The sequence below is a fragment of the Heterocephalus glaber genome, unplaced genomic scaffold (genome assembly GCF_053883595.1).
Source record: "Heterocephalus glaber isolate CG9 unplaced genomic scaffold, H.glaber_assembly_v1.0 deba00000621, whole genome shotgun sequence".
In the NCBI taxonomy this organism is placed as follows: domain Eukaryota; kingdom Metazoa; phylum Chordata; class Mammalia; order Rodentia; family Bathyergidae; genus Heterocephalus; species Heterocephalus glaber.
In genome coordinates this window covers 611,926-632,528 of record NW_028258153.1, presented here as the reverse complement: position 1 = coordinate 632,528, position 20,603 = coordinate 611,926, and the positions used below count along the sequence as shown (strand labels likewise).

General features: G+C 39.2%; 1 protein-coding gene and 1 pseudogene across 13 annotated transcripts in view; both read right to left on the bottom strand.

Moving 5' to 3' along the window:
- Positions 1 to 20,603, bottom strand: part of Dock10 (dedicator of cytokinesis 10) — a 263,362-nt gene that overhangs the window by 18,455 nt on the left and 224,304 nt on the right. For 10 of the 12 annotated variants that reach the window (XM_087205974.1, XM_087205976.1, XM_087205982.1 and 7 more), the window contains 15 exons: positions 15,928 to 16,039; positions 15,125 to 15,246; positions 14,919 to 15,033; positions 14,760 to 14,826; positions 14,512 to 14,559; positions 13,843 to 13,944; positions 10,898 to 11,022; positions 9,899 to 10,011; positions 7,599 to 7,736; positions 6,825 to 7,007; positions 6,197 to 6,307; positions 4,835 to 5,050; positions 3,377 to 3,434; positions 2,948 to 3,046; positions 1,143 to 1,249 (listed from right to left, as the gene is read on the bottom strand). In XM_087205974.1, coding sequence (XP_087062100.1) covers positions 1,143 to 1,249; positions 2,948 to 3,046; positions 3,377 to 3,434; positions 4,835 to 5,050; positions 6,197 to 6,307; positions 6,825 to 7,007; positions 7,599 to 7,736; positions 9,899 to 10,011; positions 10,898 to 11,022; positions 13,843 to 13,944; positions 14,512 to 14,559; positions 14,760 to 14,826; positions 14,919 to 15,033; positions 15,125 to 15,246; positions 15,928 to 16,039 — 1,716 coding nt within the window. The remainder of the gene's footprint in view (positions 1 to 1,142; positions 1,250 to 2,947; positions 3,047 to 3,376; positions 3,435 to 4,834; positions 5,051 to 6,196; positions 6,308 to 6,824; positions 7,008 to 7,598; positions 7,737 to 9,898; positions 10,012 to 10,897; positions 11,023 to 13,842; positions 13,945 to 14,511; positions 14,560 to 14,759; positions 14,827 to 14,918; positions 15,034 to 15,124; positions 15,247 to 15,927; positions 16,040 to 20,603) is intronic. The other 2 variants (XM_087205975.1, XM_087205977.1) reach the window with 2 other exon arrangements.
- On the bottom strand, positions 16,046 to 20,598 carry LOC101725372 (small RNA 2'-O-methyltransferase pseudogene; annotated as a pseudogene). The gene has a single exon (XR_015449134.1). The product of XR_015449134.1 is annotated as a small RNA 2'-O-methyltransferase pseudogene (transcript).

Genomic DNA, 20,603 nt, shown 5'->3' with positions numbered 1-20,603 from the left:
CAGGACCTTGCGCTTGTGAGGCAGGTGCCGGAACCACTGAGCTAAATCCCCGAACCTGTAATAATTTTTTTTTTAAATTTAAAATATACTGTAGTCGTGGATCAGCCTTTATATGTCCATTCATTCCCATTCCAACCACTTTTCATGTAAAATATCTCTTTTTAAATTGTAACCATAAATGATATCTAGACTTATAGTTACTAGGCATCTCTTTCTAACTGACCACTTCCCACAAGGAAATCTGAGTTTCTCAAGTTGCTAAATTCTTTAAGAACAGGAATTATACCTTGTTTATCTTTGTTTCATAACCCTTAATGCCTCATAGATTGGTAGTATATAGTTTAATATCCAACGGAACTGGAGCTTTATATAAGCTCCAAAAAGTGTTTAATATTGTTGGAATGTTTCCAGCAATGTCTTTTAAGAAATGGTTCTTAAACGTTACTTGAAATAGTTAATATCAATATGCAATTATATTTTCTTTATTTGCAATATACATTAAGTTCACATAGAACTACACGTAAAATTTTGTCAGAACCCACTTCCCAAATTTGCATTGTGTCCTTTTTCCCTCACTTATGAAATATTAAGATTTAAAAAAATTTTTCTTGTTAGTCAGGGGGAGGAACTCTATTTATTTTTCACCAAAATTGTTGCCAATTCCAAGGAGATAGTGTCTTCTTTTTATTAACAAAAAACAACCACTGGTTTCATATCAGAAGGGTTTTTTTTCTCCAGAAACTAGTGAGCTTTTTCTCAACTGCATTTGTAAATACACTTGGTAATGGAATTTTAAATTTCAATTTGACCAGTTCATAAAAGTTTTAGCATCCTTTACCACCTTTACCAAAAGACTAGACATTGCTTATCTTACAGAAGAGCTGACCATGTACATTTGAGTTCTTAGAGAAGTAAAGAAAGCTTAGCTAAATTTTTCATTGAAAAGTATGCTTTATCAATCTGGTATCTATTAATCTGGGCTTAATTTTAGCCTCATTTCATTTTGTTCACTGAAATCATAACAGAGAGTAACTTTAACTGATTTCTGAGTAAGCTTCTTTCTCCTGAGTTAAGCTTAGTGTCACAGTTCAATGCCTTTCTTAAAAACCTCATTACCACACATTGGGTCATGGTGGTCTAACCTCATTGTATGGTGTGTCTTGCATTCCTGAATCTTCTTTCATTGCTCCTTCTTCTTTAATATTTGGTGTAATGCTCAGAAATGCTGGCCATCCCATGGAGAACATACCTTGGAAGGATCAAGCAAAATGAAACATCAGTAGAGTCAAATCTTGTTTGGATTAGATATTGACTATTTTTATGATGTCACAAGTCATAGAATTATAACCTTCTCATCACCAAGCTGATTAAATAGTGATTATTGATAAGTACTCTTCTGTTGACCAATGTTCCCCTTTTATGATTTTTGTATAACTTTCAGGTAGCATATTTCCTGTAAAGAAGTAGCATGGGAGTTTTGAACAGAGAGTACTACTTGTAGGGTAGACATATTTGCAATGTTCTGGTTTAATTTAGTCTCTCTGAGTCTGTTTCCCTCTCTTGTTAAGCTGGAGATGTGAATTTCTATTGCAAAAGATTTGAAGGATTTAGAATATTAAAATTTGGGAAAATGCCTGGAACAGTCAGCACGTTTTCTTTATTTATAATTTTTCATTTTTCATTTAAAATATAAAAACTCTTTTAAAAAATAGTATGGTTGCAATACGTCCTAGTTTACATTCATTTTGGGGGATTGGTATATGAATATAGCATATCTTGATCATTTTCATTCCCTAAAGCATTTGACTCTTTTTCATTATCCAGAAACCTTCTCAAATTTTAGTAGCTGTGAGAATAAAATCATAAAGACCTAAGAAAGACTAAAAGACTATCCAAGTGCATGGGATAACCAGCTGATGACAGGCAGTGGTCCCAGAGGAGGAGTTGGGTCGGGTCTCAGTGGTGAGAATATGCACATTTAGGGTGACACTGAAGTGTCAGACCAGTCCTAAACTCCAGCTCCATCACAAGGCAACCACCTTTTGCTGCTCTTGGTTTTCTCATCCAAAAGCCAGAGGAGATAAAAGGACCTTGGTCACAGAGTTATTGGCCACTAACTGAGACCCTGCTGGTACAGTGCTCAGCAAGGTGCCTTCCATGTAGTAAGTGCTTTCTGAATACATTTCCTAATACATTTGTGAAATGATTCCATGTGTCATAGTCAGCTCATTAGCTATGTCACTAAACTATCACTCCCAAAATATGGCAAGAGACTATAATACTTATTGCAATCTAAACCTTGCTTTTGTAAAAAAATCTGCTTTCCTACATTTTATAATATCTCTTTGATAATTACAGAGCCAAATGGATTGTAGAAAGGAACACTACAACATCTTTCAGGATGATGCTCACTAATACATGTGAGGCAGCTGTAATTTCTGTAGTTGCCTATGTTCATCTATATTCTTACTCCTCTGACTCAGTAACATAACGTAAAAATATATTAAGGATTTCTAGTATATGTCACTGAGCTTCAGAGGTATGATGATGGACATGAATATAAGCTAATGTATTATAAATGACCAGCTTCTCTACTTCACAGTTTCCTAATGAATATATCCCATTTTCTAGGGACATGTTAAACAAAACAAATCCCAATGGCAGACTGGCATGGAGATATCGGTAGCTAAATATGACCACAACCCCAAAGCTGGAAAATTGGCTGCTATGCAGTTCTGTTTGCTGAGGACTTTCCAGTCATCTAAACTTTATACATTTTGGATGGGATTCTGAATGGTGGGAGTTTAAGGTGTTTGCAGAGTAAGTTCTGCAGGTCTGAGATAGTTTTTGCTTCTAGTAATACATTTAAGAAGGTTTCTTTGATGCACAGTTAGAGGAGTAACTTGACTTTCTCTGCACTGGAGGGGAACAAGGTCAGGTCACTCACTTCCTCCACTGGGAGTTGTTAGTAATGGGTTGCTATCACAGGGGTGGGTGTCCTCCAGGAGCAGGGATGGTGTGCAAATCTTTTCCATTTTCCAGTAACCTATGGCAGTGCAAGATGAGGTTAGGATATAGCTACATATTTGGGTTAATATGAGCTTATGACAGTATAAGTTATTAATCAATGAGAAATTCTCCTTTTGAATTAAGATAGTGACCATCCAGTCAACCTTGCTGAACACAGATAATATGCTAATGGCATGGTAGAGTTAAAAATTTAAAGTATAGCACATGAGAGATACACGTGAAAGTGCATGTTACTTACTAAAATATTACTGAGATTAATAGGAAGCAAAATTAATCAATTAATCCTAAATTAGATTTCAACATGTTGATTCTTGGGTCCTCTCTCTCCCACAGTTATCTTACTTACCCTTTCTTTTCAGGTATTCAGCAATGAGGGCAGCTATATGGATGTAACACATAGCAGCCTGTAACAGGAATGAAAACAGATTCAGAAGTTGGCTCTTACTCTTTATCTAATTAGGACTAATCTACCAAGAAGAGTCATTATTTCATGTTAGAATATGTTATTCAGAAAATTTCTCTACCATGACAGGATTGAAGATAAGAATCTATTGGATTTTCCAAAATATTCATCATTAAGAGTAAAATGAAATAAAAGAATACAATTTTGGGTTCTTGTTTGTTTGTTGTTCTTGAAATAGTTTTGAGATGGGCGAAGGAAATGGCCTGAAGAATTTTCTCACAGAATTACCTTCCTTCCTTAACATCTAAGCTCATATTAAAAAAAAGAAAATTCACAGATCTCTTCTTATTACAACTATGAACTCTAATATTTGGACATAAATTGGATATAATCCATGTCTAAGGTTCTCTTACCTCCAGTGATACAGCCCCTCTGCGAGTTTCTACTGCATGGAAAATGGGTGCCTAGTGAGTTAGCACTTGATTAACTAGTATGACGCGGTGATATTTTATTTTTCTCTAGTATTTCCCACAAAGCCTTAAATGTTGTTGCATGCATATTGAAATCTGACTTGTTGAAAGTTCCAAACGACTTCAGATTTTTCCTTTTTGAGGTTGTTTGGAAGGATTTCACCATTTTCAGAGCTGTCAGATGGCCCTGGACTTGGTCATTCTTCTTACCAAACTGCTTCAAAGACAGGCTTGCTTTCTGTTCCCGAGACCCTGATCACCATAAAATCTCCAGATTTTAAGACCATCATAGACATATTTATCTCTTCTCAAGAGGACCACAGTTCTGGGAATAGGCAGAACTTTCCCATCTGACACCCAGAATCCCTGGGGAGATGAACGGCTTTGTATATACTTACCCAGTGTTAAAGTGGACAGAGAAAGCTTAGGTATGGATTCACAATCTTTGTACCTTGCTCTCTCCTCCTATGTACTAAGGAGTGTTAATTCTCCCATGGCCAGCTCAGGCTACCTGCCATGAGGACTGACTTCCTTTGCCTAAGTTGCTCACTACAAGTAGCAAGCTTTCCTATTAACTTCAAGTGCAGAGAAAACATTGTAACACAGAGAACATTAATTTATGGAACTCTCAGTTTCCAGACAGTCTAATTACCGTCGTCCTTTGCCTGGGGTTTTTAACACTCACGTATGTGCTGCTTTTCACATATTGCTATTTCCCCACCCAGTCTGGGCCTTATCTTGGGTTACTTAGTTGGGATCAGGCATTCTTAGAGCCTATGTGCAAATTTATTGCACATAATACAGAGTTGGGTCCTATGTAGCTAAGCAGGAAAATACGGTAACTTTTATAATCGCTGCTGTATGTGAAAGTCCAGTCATCCTGACAAAGAGCCCAGCGGTGATGGCGAGGGTGTGAACCTTTGCTGATCACCTCAGATAAGTCTCCGTTTCTGGCATGAATCTTGGCCATGCTCTCCAGCCAGGTCCTCCGTAGTTCGGGGGTGCTCGCATAGGAGTTTGCCAGGCTGTACTGGAGGTCCACCAGCATCTCGGGGTCCTTCTCATGCTCCTTCATCTGGGCTGTGGCCATCAGAACAGTCCTGATACGTTTAGTCAGGTCTTTCACCTCCGCTGGGAAATTGCTGTTCTTTGGAAAAGAGAGAGGCTGGGTCATTATCTGTTTGGGGTTCCTAAGGGAACTTGTTTCAAGGGATGCTATTAATTATGGCTGACATCACAGTGTGGTGTGCTCTTTAGGCTGTTCACAAATGTGTGCATTCTCGACATATATGGATTCTGTGTCTTGTGATTCTGGACACACAGACATATTTGGAGATAAGAATTGCAGAAGACCCTGTTCTGTTTTTTTCTTTTTTTGGTACTAGGGATCGAACTTGGGACCTTGTGCTTGTGAGGCAGGCGGTGGCACCACTGAACTAAATTCCCGGCCCTTAGACCCTGTTCTTTTGTCCCCAAGCCTCCCTCCTCCTATTAATAACACCCTGATTATCCTTGAGATCCTGTCCTCCCTGACTCTTGTTGTTCCTGTGATTTGAACAAGTCTGACTTCATTCCTAGGCACCAGGGGGAGCACATGGCACTTGTCTGGCCAATTACAGTCTTTGATCACCTTGGCCATAGGGATTGGTGTAGAGATGGGCATATGATGCAAGATTGGATCAAAGAGATTCCGTTCTGGAACTTTAATTGATATTATCAAATGAAGTGCTTTTTCTGCTCATAAGATACTATCAATGCCCTTATGATTTCCAAGGGCAATATTATTGGGAGAGCATGTCTGAAATGAAGTGAGCAAGGAAGACTTGAACAGAGAGACAGAGAGAGAGAGAGAGAGAGAGGCAAAACAGGAGAAGTAGGGGAGAGGATTTGAGAGCATTGTTTTAATCTTCATGTGTAGTTATCACTCAAGCTCAGTTCTACCCCTTAAGTTTTCATAATGACCAGAGGGAAAATCTATAGAAAATACCAAAAGAAAGATGCGATGTACTTGCCTAAGATTGGGGTTATGAGTGAATCACTTTATTTCTGAATATTCATGGTTAATTTGCTTGTTATATACCTTTCAACCATATGTCTTGAAAATTCCACTTAACAGATCATGTGCTATAAGTGTAAGAGCCGATTACCAATTCAAACAACTACAAATATAAATGCTCAAAATCCCAATAAACAAAATGCAGAATTAATTTTTAATGATTTTTCTATCTCGCAAAGAGAGGCCACTTCAGTTTATTCTTGTTTCTTCAGAAAAAGTCCACAAAGCATTTCTTACTTTCATTTGCTTGTCTCCATTGGCAAAATTATTGGTGATTGCCAGGGAGTGTTGAAAGCGAGAGCCTCCAATCCCAGCATCAGCTATTAACTGGCTTACGGATTTGATGAGCTGGAAGGGAAAAGAAAAATGAGCCCCTTTAACAGTGTTTTAAAGAAATTCACTGGGTTTCATTTGTGTGTCAATTTTAATGAATAGCATCTTCAGCTGGCTTTGTAATCCAGGGCATTTCCTTGCAATGTAAATACTGAAGGGAGGCTGTAGGAATCTTGGGATACCTTAAAGAAAGATCTTTACGCATTTGAGATTTGGTGGGTTTGGCTTTGAGCTAGCCATGGTCTCCGAATTGTCTACTCTTTTGTCTAGTCCTAGACAAAAGAAAGGAAAGTACAGATGGGATGGCGGTTCTGCTGATGTCTCCCCAGCTATGGACTACTGTGTGTGGTGATTCCTCTCTTAAGGAGAAATCTGGTGAAGTTGGTAACACGTTGCCCTGGGGACAGGAGGCTTTAATGACTGCTGAAAGAGATCAGGGGTTTGTTTTGTTTTGTTTGCAGTGCTGCAGGTCTAATTTAGGGGCTTGTGCATGCTTTAATAAGAAGCATTAATGAAAATTGGTACCACTTACTTGTAAGTGGGACCGGACAATTGACTTCTGCTTGTTAAACTCAAAATTCTTTCTCATGAAGAAGTACAGAAGAGCAGAGGCCTCTGTCTGAGTTGACCGTGACCTGTGGTTGCAGCATTTCAGGACTTCATAGCAGAATGATCCACAGAGGTCAGCAGATCCTTGAAAGAAAGCTGAGGGGAACTAGAGAAATGAAAGAATGGGTGGAATAGGCAACCATCCTTCATTTTTCTCTGTGCATTCTCATATTTGAAAAAATCTTCTGTTTTAACTTACTTTTCTTTCCTCCATTTGAAAGTGAGGAGGTTATACTTTCATTTATGAAAGTCTATGTAATTCTCGACATCATCAGTAACTGAAAACAGCCCACAGAAATTGAATGAGAGCTTTGAAATATCACCTATCTACTTGACATTGTTAAAATCCCAGTGTTATTTACAGGTGTCCTCAGAAACAGCAGCGGTTCCTACTTTAGTGTGAGCTCTTTAACTTGACGTGCCTGGATATGACACTTGAAAGAATGCATTTTACCTAACTCTGCTAATACAATCAGTGGGAATCCAAAGGAGTATTGGTCCGATGCTAATTTTATTTCCTGTTGGTATCCAAGCAGGCAGAATGTCAACTCATTTTGAGACCAGGAATCAATATTAATAAAACCAAAGTAGTAGAAGAAAACAACCGTTTTTCTCTCCACATTGAGAGACACAGAGACTATGATGTGTTCATTATCATTTTTCACTGAGCTTGCCTGGGAACCTGGAGGACCCTTACCTTGCACACAAACAGTCTCAAAGAGGCAAACACGTGCTTCAGTGCTGTGGCCGACTGGTTGACTTGGAGAAAGAGCATGTAGGTGTCGAAGACCCTTTTCATCAACGAATTCTGACAGTCTGATTGTTGGAGTTGTCTCTGGAAATTCAGCACACATCTTATTTAGTTTTGTTTTTTTTTTGGTACCAGGGATTGAACTAGGGACCTTGTGCTTGCGAGGCAGGTGGCAGAACCACTGAGCTAAATCCCCAGCCCACACATCTTATTTAGGATAAGTGAAACAACATTTGCATTTCTTCAAAAGTATTCATGGTGGACCTACCACGTGTTCGGCACAATTCTGGGTGCTAAATAGCAGTGATTTTAAAAAATGGCTACATAAACTAATGGAGTAGGATAATGTCATAGAAAGTAATTGCTTTGGGGGTGGGATTACTTCGGTCAGGTGGTCCGAAGAGGCCTCTCTGATGGATGGACAGACATATGTGCTGAAGGAGTCTGCCCTGGATAAATTGGAAGGATTGCCTCAGGAGGGAGACACAGATGGTACAGGTGCCTCTAGTTGGAGAGAGGCTTACTGGAAAGAAAAGCCGAGTGAGTGGGTAGGCAGAGGAGAGATGAGATGAGGTCACAGATGGGCCAATCCTTGTTGACACTGGGAAAGCACTTCAAATGAGATTTGAGTGACATTTCCATTGAGCAATAAAGAATGAAAATACCGTTGTTGTTTTCTCTGTCATCATCCTCACATGTCCCTTGGAAGTGGGCTTTCTTGGTGTAATGGTGAAGTGGGATGTAGAGACTTTAATCAATGGATTCAGGATTTCCCGGCTCAATCCTTAATGTGCACGCCTGAGTACGTAGGGCATTTGGTTGAGCTGCAAATGTCTTTAACATCTTTATCGAAGTAGCTGGCATCCAATAAACTGCACATATTGTAAGTGTGTATTTTGATGAGATCAACATTGGGATACACCCCTGAAACCAGCACTATAATCATGATTATGGCTTGGGTCTAGAGGTCCCCCAAAGGCTCATGAGGTCTCAGGTGTGGGTTTTTCAGAGGTGACTGAATCTAGAATGTGTGACTGATTCATGGGGCAATGCTATGCCAGAGGGCACTAGGATTATGGGTGTGAGTGCTACCTGCCCTAAGTAGTTTGAATAAGATAAAAGGAGCAGAAAGATGCCATTAAGGTCCCTTGTTGCTTTTACTGTCTTCTGCTGCCATGAACTGCTGGCCCTCTGTCATAAGCCACCCTGCCTTGGAGCCAGCTGATTATGAACTGAAACTTCTACAAACTGTGAATTAAATAAACCCTTTCCTCCTTAACTGTGGGTGTTGGGTATTTTGTGTCAGCAACAAGAGAGAAGTAACTGACACAATATCCATCACTCCCGAAAGTTAAAAAAAAATTTTTTTTGTAATCCCTTCTTACTCTTTCTCCACATCCTCGGGCAACTATTGATCACCTTCTGTTTTTACTGTCTGCATTTTCTAAACTTCTATAGAAATTAATTAATATAGCAGTAGTCTGTTTTTTAGTTCTTGAGCTTAATCCATGTTTTAGCCTATATCAGTAGTTTTTTGCTTTTTACAGCTGAATAGTATTCTGTTACATGGACATAGCACACATTTTTGTAATCCTATTACTTGTTGATGTACATGTGGGTGGCTTTTTGTTTTTTCATTTTTTGATATTAAAAATAAATCTATTATGCATGTCTGCGTACAGCTTTGTGCAGATACCAGTTTTTATTTCTCCTGGGTCAGTATTTAGTCACAATAGTAAAGGTCTTCACTGTTTTGATTTCTCAGCATCAGGTATTGGAAGGTCCAGTTTCTCTGCATCCTCACCAAAACTTGGTATGGTCAGTCTTTTTAAACTGAGCAATTTTAATTGGTATGAGTGGTGTCACTTCATCAAAGATATACAAATGGCAGATAAGCATAAACAAGCTGTTCAGAATTAATAAATCAGTTTCTCTCCATTTGTCTCTCTCTTTTCCATTGAGAAAGTACAGTCACTTTCTCAACTGGCCCAGCTGGCCTACCAGCAAAATGAGAGAAATGAAGAAGTCTATGATTTGACAATTTGACACAGATGTTTGCAAATCAAGCATTAGTCAACTGTGATAAGTTGGAATCTCATCGTTAATGTGCTTTCCACTCACATGTAAGCTGATTTATACAAGGTTAATTGATTTCATAAAGCATCTTAAAAACATGTCCTTGAACTCACATAAGTTTTTGACCTCTCATTTTACCATTTTGTAGAAAACATTATGATCATATTTACCTGGTGAACTTGAGAGAAGAGGGATAACAGGTCTAGAATGGTGAGGCAAACCTCAGTTGCTATATTTGCCTCTGTATCTACATGGTGTACGATGTCTATTTCATTGGAGTTGCCTGTAAAATGCAAAATAAAACAATGCATAAATGTCTAGATAATTTTTCATTGTACCCTATAAAGGATTTTCTTCTATTATAGTGTATCTAGTGTTTACTGGTATTTTTGATTAATAATTTATTTAATCAAAGTGCTTTTGTTTGTTTAATTTCCTCACTGGATAAATTAGAAAACACTAGGCAGAATCTTTAGTGTGTGTGGCCTTTGCATATGTCAGTTGTAGGGCTCCATTATTTTTTAGTTCTTTTCCATTAATTCAGCTCCCAAGGTCATATTATTTTCTGCAATCAGCTTCACTTAAGTTTATGCTTCCAGGCTAGATCAAATTCAGATCTCAGTAGATGATCAACACAAACAGCCCATTCAGAAAGGCACGAAGTATATTTATTTGTAGATTAAGGCACACACCTCCAAACAAGGAATGGTGGTCCTAATTGTTGACATTTGCTATAAAACACTGGGCCCCGTTCTTCCTCATTCACAAGCAGGAGTGCATACATCTTTGGATTCAAGATGTCATGCTTACTGCTCACGGCATGGGGACAACTCTGTCCTCTTCCAGAGTCAAGCAGAGAGGCTCTGTAACCCTCACAGCAGCAAAAGCCGCTTGTTACCAGGGAAGCCACACTGAGCACATTGCATTGTGAGCTTTGCCTTCCCCTCATCTTTCCTGTAAGGAAACTACATCTTTTTATCCACTTGTTGGTGATTCCTTCCACCAGGAAGCATTGCCAGGTCTGCAGCAAATCTTAAAAGAGTGGTTTCACTGGCACAATGACATTCCTTGCATTTATTGAGCATTATAATGCATTTTATGCCCTTTACTATACATGTCTGGAGAACAACTGGGAACCACCCTGTTCCTTTGATTTTTGGTTTACTTACTGGACATGGTATTGTCTAGCATCTGTAAGAGCTTGGGGTTAGAAAGTGCATTTTTGCCTCGGATTATAGGTAGAGTTTGTGACCTGTGTTGCTTATGTCCTTCATGACCGGAAGTGGTGTGCATCCTGAAAATTTAAAGAGAAAAGTGGTTAATGCTATTTGGGGATGCTATATGCAATAGTTCATTAAAATATTCTATTTCACCAAGTGATGGAAGGGGAGATAAAAAAATAAAGATGTGTTATGTACATGTACCAACTCTCCATGAGGAATATGATCACAAAGTACTACAAAAACATATACTAGAGTGAGTTAAATATATATAAAAAACCTAATTTGACCAGAGATTTTTTTTTTTTTAGCATCTTCCTGCTCTTTTAATCTTTTTTTTCCCATTAAGTTTATTGGTACATTTTAGGTATAAAATACAGTTACATTCATCATTGGGATCTTGTACCATTACATGAGTATCTTGGTTCTTATTTTTCCCCCTTCCCCGGCCCTCCCTTCACCCCCTCCACCATTCCCTATTTGCAAAGAATTTGTTTCCATTTTTTTCCTTTTCTCATATTTTTTCGTTTCCCTTCTTTCCTTTCCCCTACCCTTCCCACTTCCCCTGCTCCTTTAGACCTTTTCTTCCTATTACACAATATCAATTATACATTTTTAAAATAATAATATCAAGATCTAGGAGACATTACCACAGATTTTACAGAATTTAAAAGGATATAGAAAGCATATTACAAACATCTTTTTTGAAATAAATTTGATAACTTCTAAGAAGTACCTTGGAAGACAAATTAATGAAACTAACTCTGGAGGAAATATAAAATTTGAATAGCACCTATTAAAGAAAGTATATTCCTAGCTTGAAAACCTACCTATATGAGAACAACAGGCTCATATACATTTTAACTGATAAATTATATCAAACATTTAAAGAAGTAAAAAGAAGGAACACTTCTCCCCTCATTTTAGGAAATCAACATTGTGCTAATGCTATGATCAGAGTTTTTTTTTTAAAAAAGTATTCATCATAAGCACCATGATGAAAGTGACTTTTAAGTACTTTTGGAGGAATTTATTTAAGCCAAAATAGTATTTGGAGGATAATACATAGAATAACTGACAGTCAAATTAACTGGCCAAGTACTTTTGATATTATCTGATGAAATCAAATGAATCATGAATGTTGAGTTGGCTACTAGCAGATCAACTCGTAGGCACAGTGGTGGGCATTAGAAAGTATAATACTATGAAACTTGGATACATCAAATTGTTTTTAAAGAGGCAAGATGTAAAATCTGCTCTAAAACAACCCTTGTTTTGTTATTTGAATTTTAAGTCCCTCACGATTCCACATTCCATGTGGGTCATGCCCTTGGGCTGTCATGGGGGGCTGTGGGGACGTTGGTATTTGAGGACCCTCTGTGCCTCCAGTTTATCTCCAAGGACAGTCTTTTATTTAATGTACTGAGGCACTTCCAATGGGAAAATTATCCAGTGTCTTTGTGGAATTAGGAATACTTTCTGTTTCTGACTTTATGATTTGGCCAAGGAAAAGGTTGATGAGTCTTGGGATATTTGCTGTCATATACATCACTCATTCTAGCACTTCTTGGAGGAAAACAGGCAATAGGAGATGCCCTTAAGAGTCAAACTTGAAACAGAAGCTACAATTTTCTCTTTGTCACATTCTTCAGGGATTTTTGGTTTTGGACAAAATCAAAGGGTCTGGATGGGTCAAAGCCTAGGAAATTTGACCTTGGGTTTCAGTAGCTCAGAAAGTGTGGCTTGTTCCTGAAACTCCAAGGAGTAACGAATTCTGAGCTATAAGGCTTGAACCTTCTGGACTTGTTTTTTCCCAGGTTTTTGAGTCTACTTAGTCTGGGACTTGTGGAAAAAATCCTGGTGTTTAGGAGATGAAGGGCAGTAGTGCACCTGTGCAGTCATTTTAGGGCAACCTAAAATCCAGCCCACCAAACATCTGCAGTGACCTTAGGTGGATCACCATCATTATTCAACATGGAAAGCAATTCCTTACTGCCCTCTGTTCTATTACCATTTGCAAAACATACCCAGTATGCTTTAAAAATTTACTTAATGGCACTCAAAGGCAATTTCAAGAGGTCTCCAGAGATGGAGGCAAATTTTATTCTCTGATTTATTGACTATATACCACTTTCATATTTTCCTCTAAAACTTTCTAAAATATTCATCTTATGTATTATTCTAATACCTATGGGAAGAATAAATCAAACCAGAGAAAATTGTAGCAAACAATTCTTATTTATTAGACTCAGAGGAGGTTTAAGGTGGAATTTTGGGGCAAATGTTTCCCTTTGGGGAGGCTAAGGAAGATGACTGAAGGTCCTTTCTACCTGGAAAATCAGGTCAGTGGCTGGGAAATCTGAAGGAAGCTGATGGAGTCACCCATGCTCCCTCTTTTGATCCTTTAATGAACAATTTCAGCTTTAAGAACATTTCCAAAAGCAGTATAATTACTGAAAAGAATAGGCAGACATGATCACAAATTTTGCTTTGTCACTAGGAGATTAGCAAGTCTTAAATGAGGCATTTATTGAAATTATGTGTACCTCTCAGGTTCCATTAAATTGAAATTCTCATTACAGCTCATTCTATTCAAGGCAGTGTGCTCTAAGTGCACATAAATGAGGCATAGTCCTTAACTCTGGTTTTATAAGCTAGTGGGGCGGAAAAGAAAGCATCTATGAAATTTATTCAGATAGGCAGAGCTTCTTGAATTTTGCATTTGGTTTGAAACATTCTCTCCACCTATCTATCTATCTATCTATCTACCTACCTACCTATATACCTACCTACCTACCTATGTATGTGTCTGTGTGTTCACTCTTCACACTGCTTGGATATACTGATATGTACACACATGAGGAATTTTACACATCAAGCAAATGTGACATTACCATTGTGACAAGAGCCCTGACGTCTGGCAGGAAGGATTGGACCCTTTGAGAGTTCCATTGTTCTGGGTAGATTGCACAAATTTAAATGCAGCAGCAATTTTTCTGCAAGGGAAATAAGTTTTCATCATAGCTCAGCACCTATAATTTACATAGAAAAACAGAATGGGGGGGCCAGGGATTTAGCTCAGTGGTTACACCACCTGCCTCGAAAGTGCAAGGACCCGAGTTTGATCCCCTATACCAAAAACAAAAAACAAACAAAAAACCCCAACAACAAGAGAATGACAACTAACAAAACAATGACTGGACAATGAACTATTTCATGTGCTATGAATTATTGAAGAGTAAAATCCCAGTTTCTTCTGCCAGTAGGAAACTGGGGTGGTGTGGGATTTTTTTGTCTCTCATGAGAAAAAGATGACTGCACATATGATATATATATATATATACACATATATATATATACACACACACACATATATATATATATACACACACATTTATGTAGGGCAATATTCAAACTTCTGTGTGTAATGTGAAGTCAACTTAATAATCCTTATTTGCATTTTATGATTTCTGACATATTTTAGGTCTAAACTGATGCATTAATACACATCATAATACTTTTGAAAATACTACATTAACCTATGGGAATTTTAAGATTATTACCTTATTATATTGCGTTTTCCCAAGTATCTGAAATTTTGAAGGCAAACACTAGAAAGGAAAAAAGGTCACATTCTAATTATTCATAACCTTTTATTTACACACAATTGTTCATCTAAGTATACTGAAAGAAAGACATTAAATTTTCTTTGACTATTACTATTGATAGATAATTTACTACAAAGGTTCTTGACAGTGAGCTATTTTAAAGCTCCAGATCAGCATGTTATCTAGTTAACTCCAAGGCTTACTCCAAGATGCTGAAGAAGTCGGACACCTCTGGGCTGGGTGCTCTCTGCCAGTAGGCAATCAAAGTCTCTAGAAGAAAACACCACACAGCATGAGGTTCTTTGAAATGCACAGTTTTCTTTCTTTCTTTTCTTAATGTGATTTGAAAGAGTTCTCTTTACCATCTGAAATTGTTTTCATAATGTGAAGAAAGCACATGAGAAGACTCCTGGTTTCTGCTTGATCTAACTTGTCAAATCGAAGAGTTGACCCAATCAAAGACAAGGGTCTTGGGATCTAGGAATTAAAGAACCAACAGAGACAGTACAAAGAAGAGCTTTCTGGCTTATAATTATGGTGAACTGGACATTTGGGAGGGAAGCTGTACCTTTTCACAGTTGTCAGTCTTCTCACTGCTTTTCTCGTTGCTGCTTGGATTGGAGTCAAGACTTGCTAGAGATGCTCTGGAATCAGCATGGTTTACTGTAGAAATAGCTATTGATGAAAATGCTGCAAACACAAGCCACAGCACACGTATGGTAATGAGATGTATGGGTACAAAAAAGAAAAAGCTAAAATGATGAACCCAAAAAATTATTATGATTGTTGAAGTGGTTATTGTGTCATGAAACTGTTTTAAAATAGAGTCCAAGATTGGCATTAAAAATATGTGACATTTCTAGAGTTATTCCAGTGATCTTTAAGGATGCAGAAAAATCTGAACCATTATAATTGGAAACAAACAAAGTAAGCTTGTTCTTTTGATCCCTTAAAATGCCTTTTAAAAATGCCTTCATAAAAGCCCATAAAGATAATTTTGGGGAAGGAGCTTTCAACTTTTGACAGTTTATGAGAAATTAAAATGCCATTTCCAAAATAGTTCATAAAAATAATCTTTAATGTTGAAAAGCTATTTTAAAAGGCTGTATGCAATGAAAACTTAAAGGTTGTTTCCAGAGCAAAGTAATTTGATGGCATCTGAGCAGATTGCGCCTCAAGCCAAGCAAAGATGGACACTTAGTAGAAGTGGAATCACTGGATGGCATTCAAAGAAATATGCAAAAAGTCTGGTTGTATTGATGCAGTAGACTTCGCCAGATATTTATGCATATGAATTATGGATTGAGTAAAAGGCACAATGATCTACAATGTAAACACAGATGAATGTTAAGCACAAGTACGTTCAAGTACCTGCTATGGAATTTAAAACATCTTTAGAAAATGATGTATCCACAGAGGTTGCATGTTTCATAGATGTCTGGGTTTGAAATCCTCCACTGGTGCTTAGGTCATCTCTAGATCCCTGTATTCAAAGTGTAGAAGAGAGTAATGGCAATTAGAATATTTCAACATTGTAAACCCACATATGCCTTCTTTACTACACTTTCAATTAGATGATACTTAATTTGATCTTTTATATTCCAGCAAACATTTTCTGCCAGAGTAGGCAATGAAAGTGAATATAGTCAGAATCACACTCTTTGTCACAATTTGATTTTCTTTTGTGATTTTTAATGATCTCGTAGATATAATCTTTGATGTGGACTAAATGAAAGAGATAATTAGTAAGATAGTTATGAGGTACAATATAGATTATATATAAGCATTATCCTGGGTTATCTTACGTATACTACTCTCACCAGGGACTAGATTATAAGTAGCTCTTTTTTTTTTTTTTTTTTTAAGAAGTAAACACAACTTTAATAGGTACAAAGGCGGGAGGTGTGGCTCAATGGTAGAGTGCTTGCCTCACGGGTGAAAACCAAGGGGCTTCAGCCTCCCCCTGCCCCCCCCCAGTCCTGAGACCTTAAAGGTTTCTTAAAAGGTAGGGGATCAAATGATCAAGCTTTGGAGAAAGATAAAAGGCTGGCCCTGGCTAGAAAATGCAGCACTAGCAAAGAGCAACAATGAGAAAGGAGCCTTAGGACGAAAGTTGTATATAGGCCTAGAAAGGTTGAGGACAGGGCCTTTGGGATGGATGAGGAGGGATGCCGATCTCTAGGTCATTGTACTTTTGAGCATAGGTGGAGGGGAGGACTCAGTACAGATACGTGGAGGTGGAGGAGTCTGAGATTTAAGGAGAAACCAGCTGGTTAACAGAGGTTATATGATTACTACTTTTCTTCCAGAATCCTTTGTCTCCTGTCCTCACCAAATCTACTCCCCAGTGATTACCCCTTCAAAATTCAGCTTCAGCCTGACTGGCCACTGTAGGCCTTGCTCAGAGAGCAACACTGCACCCCTGACTAGGGCCCGTCTCAGGGTAGTCAGGATACCCAGGTACGGCACAATTTGCCAGTGTCCATTGTCCTCTTGTTCCCTGGAAGGCCACCAAGTGGACATGTGGCCTCCCAGAATACAAACTGCTTCTCAGCTTCTTTTGCTGTTACATATGGCCGTAAGACCTCATTCTGAGGTCTCAGAATACAACCAGCAGCAACCAGACCAGGCTGCTGGCTCGTGCCACTTCTCCCTTCTGCTGGTATGGAATGTGAAAATGGTAGCTGGAGATCACATCTCCATCTCTGTCCCTCAGGTGGCATGCCAAGTATACTACAGTAAGCAAAGCACACATCCAGTGTGCCCTGTTGGTCACCTGGACTCCCGTGCCTTAGAAAAGTCATTTAAATCACTTTCTTCCCCAGTGGGCGAAGCTGTATTCTTTTTTTCTCCCAATGTTCATACCACCCCAGGCCAATCAGGAAGTTCCTAGAGAAGCAGGTGCTCAAAAAAGAGACATGGCTTGGGATGTAGTTCAGTGGTACAGTGCTTGCTTAGCATGTACAAGGTCCTGGGATCAATACTCAGCACTGCCAAAAAAACCCCAAAGAAACGAAACCATGGACTGTGGACAATGGTTATGTCATAAAGAAGTGTCTGTGCCCTTCAAATACCTGTATTTCTTTTTTGTATGTTTTTAGGCTAAATAATAGGTAAGAATTTGGCCCAAGGGAGACTCCTAGAAATATTTAAAAGCTATTCAGAACCCTTGAGAAAAGGTTGAAACAGTGCATTTGATCATGTTTTTTCCCAATAGTGGGAACTGAAAACGGGGCCTCAGGCATGGTAGGCAAGTACTCCCTGAGCTACATCCCTGGACATTTTGTTGTTGTTGTTGGGTTTTTTTGGTACCGGGGATTGAACTCGAGTCCTTGCGCTTGTGCAGCAGGTGGCAAAACCACTGAGCTAAATCCCCGGCCCTCCCCAGACATTTTTAAGACAAGGTCTTGGTAAACTGACCAGGTGGCCTCCAATTTGCAGTTCTCCTGCCTCAGCTTCTTGAGTGGCTGAGATTACAGTGTGCTCTTTTGAATTTTTAATGTCATTCAACATAGGGCTCAAACATCAAAATATGGGTACACTCAAAACATTATCATATCCTCTTTCTTCATTCTTGAGAAAACATCAAAGAAAATTTCCAATTGAAAAACCACACTGCTTTTAGTTAAACCCCAATACCTTTCTCAGGTAAAGAGCAATCTGGCTGTATGTCAGCCATATCTCCACCAGTCAGGAATGGCTTGTGTTCAAACTTTTTAAATGTTACTTAAATAGGACTATACCCCCAAAAAGCTTAAGTTCTGAGTGAGTTCAACTATTGCTGAGACTTCGAACTTTGGGAAATATGGATGGCTCAATTATCTTCAGGGTCTCAATCCCAAGTATTATGCAACCGTGACTGCGGACCCATCGCTGCCCAAACACACGGAGTCAGCAAGAAGTGATCGCATCCTCTCCTCTCTTCATCTACAGGCAAGCGGTTCAGTCTGGGATAAGCAAGGAGTCTCTGCAGGGGGACGAAAAACCTACCCCCTTCACAGAAGGGCTTGGGAGAATTCTCTATCCTGGCTTTTTCAGCCTCTGTGAAGAGTGCTCCCAACATCGGGCTGGGCGCCACAGATGGGTCCTTCGGCACAGGCACAGTGCCCGCTCCCCTGTTCTCTTCTCGCAGCGTTCGCAGATGCCGAAGTTTCAAGCGTTCCACTTGTAACAACACTTCCCCGACCAGTTCAAATTTGAGCACCCTTTCCTGCTGTAAACTTGGGTAGGACGTTGTATAAACAGCTTTATAAACATGATGATCGTGCTGCTCTGAAACACAAGGCCCTGGTGCCTCTCTGCTGTTTTTCCGGAAGACGCCTATCTGGGTGCAGAATCCAACATGCTCAGCACCAGCTGGCGGTTTGCCTACCCCGGTAAACTCCACAGAGTAATTGTAGCAATTTGCCACTTGTAAAGCCCAGGTCTGAAACTCCATTCTGTTCTACTCAAATTTATGGTCTGCATCTCTTAGGGTCACTATGGGAAATGGGGTTGAACTCAGAATTTGGTGTGCTGATGACAATCATGACTGGAGACAGGTACTCAAATACCACTTCAGGAAATCTGGCCAGATGGTCTGAATCCAAATGTTCTATTAATTCAATGCACGTTATCAAGTCAAATCCAACCAAGCGAGAGTCTCTGTCCACAACAGAGCCATGATACAAGGTAACAGTCAAATCCAGATCCTGGGGTTTTACAAACTCCCCCAAATAGGGAGACAAATGATGTCCATTTGATTGTAATTTTTCCTCATCAATATCTACTCCAACAAGCAGTTGAATGCATGGGTAGATTTTTAGCAGCCTTAGGAGCTCAGTATCACCACATCCCAGGTCTGCAACCTTCTTGGGTTCGTGTCTGTGCACTAAATCTCTCACAAACTGGTATCGCTGTTTGTATAATGGAGGTTTAAACTTAATTATCTTCTCTGGGCAAACTTCTTCAAAATTACCATCAACCACATTATCGCTCTGCACGTTCTTTTCTTCCATTTCCATTTTATTTCCAAGTTCTCTTGAGACAAAGAACTCAGATACATCCTCAGCTCTGTATCAGAAAATCAGGAGCGACTCAGACAGACTTGAATCTGGCTCTCGGGTCGCAATAGCACACACGTGTTCAACCGACCGCAACTCAGCCTGAAATGTGGGCAGCACATCAACCAGTGGCTTCTAGTAACTCCCTGCGTCCTACCGGGAAGCTCTGGTCCCGTCTTCTGGAGGCAGCAGTCCCACTTCTGAGCTCGAGGTCCACCGAGGAGAGAGGCGGAGCGGCCGTCCGTAACCCCGGTGCTCTAAACGGCCCAATTATAAGTAGCTCTTATATGCCAGGATGTTTCATAAATGTTGTCTGATATACAGTTTATCCTCATAAGGATCCTGTGATATAGGTATTTCATCACATTTTATAAATAAGAAAATGGAGGCTTAAAGAGGCTGGATAACTTAACAAAAGTCACACAGAAATTGACACTGCTGGAAACTGAATGAGGTACTGTACCAAAAAATTTCCAGTTCCAGCCTGAACTTCTGGATGGTTATGAATTCCACTGTGAACTGCATTTAGCAGCATGTTAATCATCTAGTTTGTAACACAAGCAGCAGATCTTATGTAAGTTGCTGTGCAGTCACCGTGTTGGCTCAGTGAAGGAAGGATTGTTAACAGTCCACTTCTGAGCTGTGACTGCAAATAAGGGACTCATCCATACTGATACCAGGAGGACATAAAGCCAGTGTGGAGAGTGGCAGGAGAAAGAGATGCACCGAGGCCCAGGAAGGCAACCACAGAGCTCTAAAAACTGGAAAGAATTAGAAGGGGATGCAGACAAGAGGGGAATATGAAAATACAATGCTAAAAAGAGGGACCAGGTGGCAGCCTACAGTGGCCAATCTGGAAGCAATGACATTGATGTGAATGTCTTCCAGGAGGCATTGTTTGAGTCTTAGTTTGCCCACAGATGGGAAGAGATGGCTATAGAGGGTGTAAATATAAACAGATAAATTCATTGTTGAAGTAGAAATTGGAAATGTTACACAAACTTA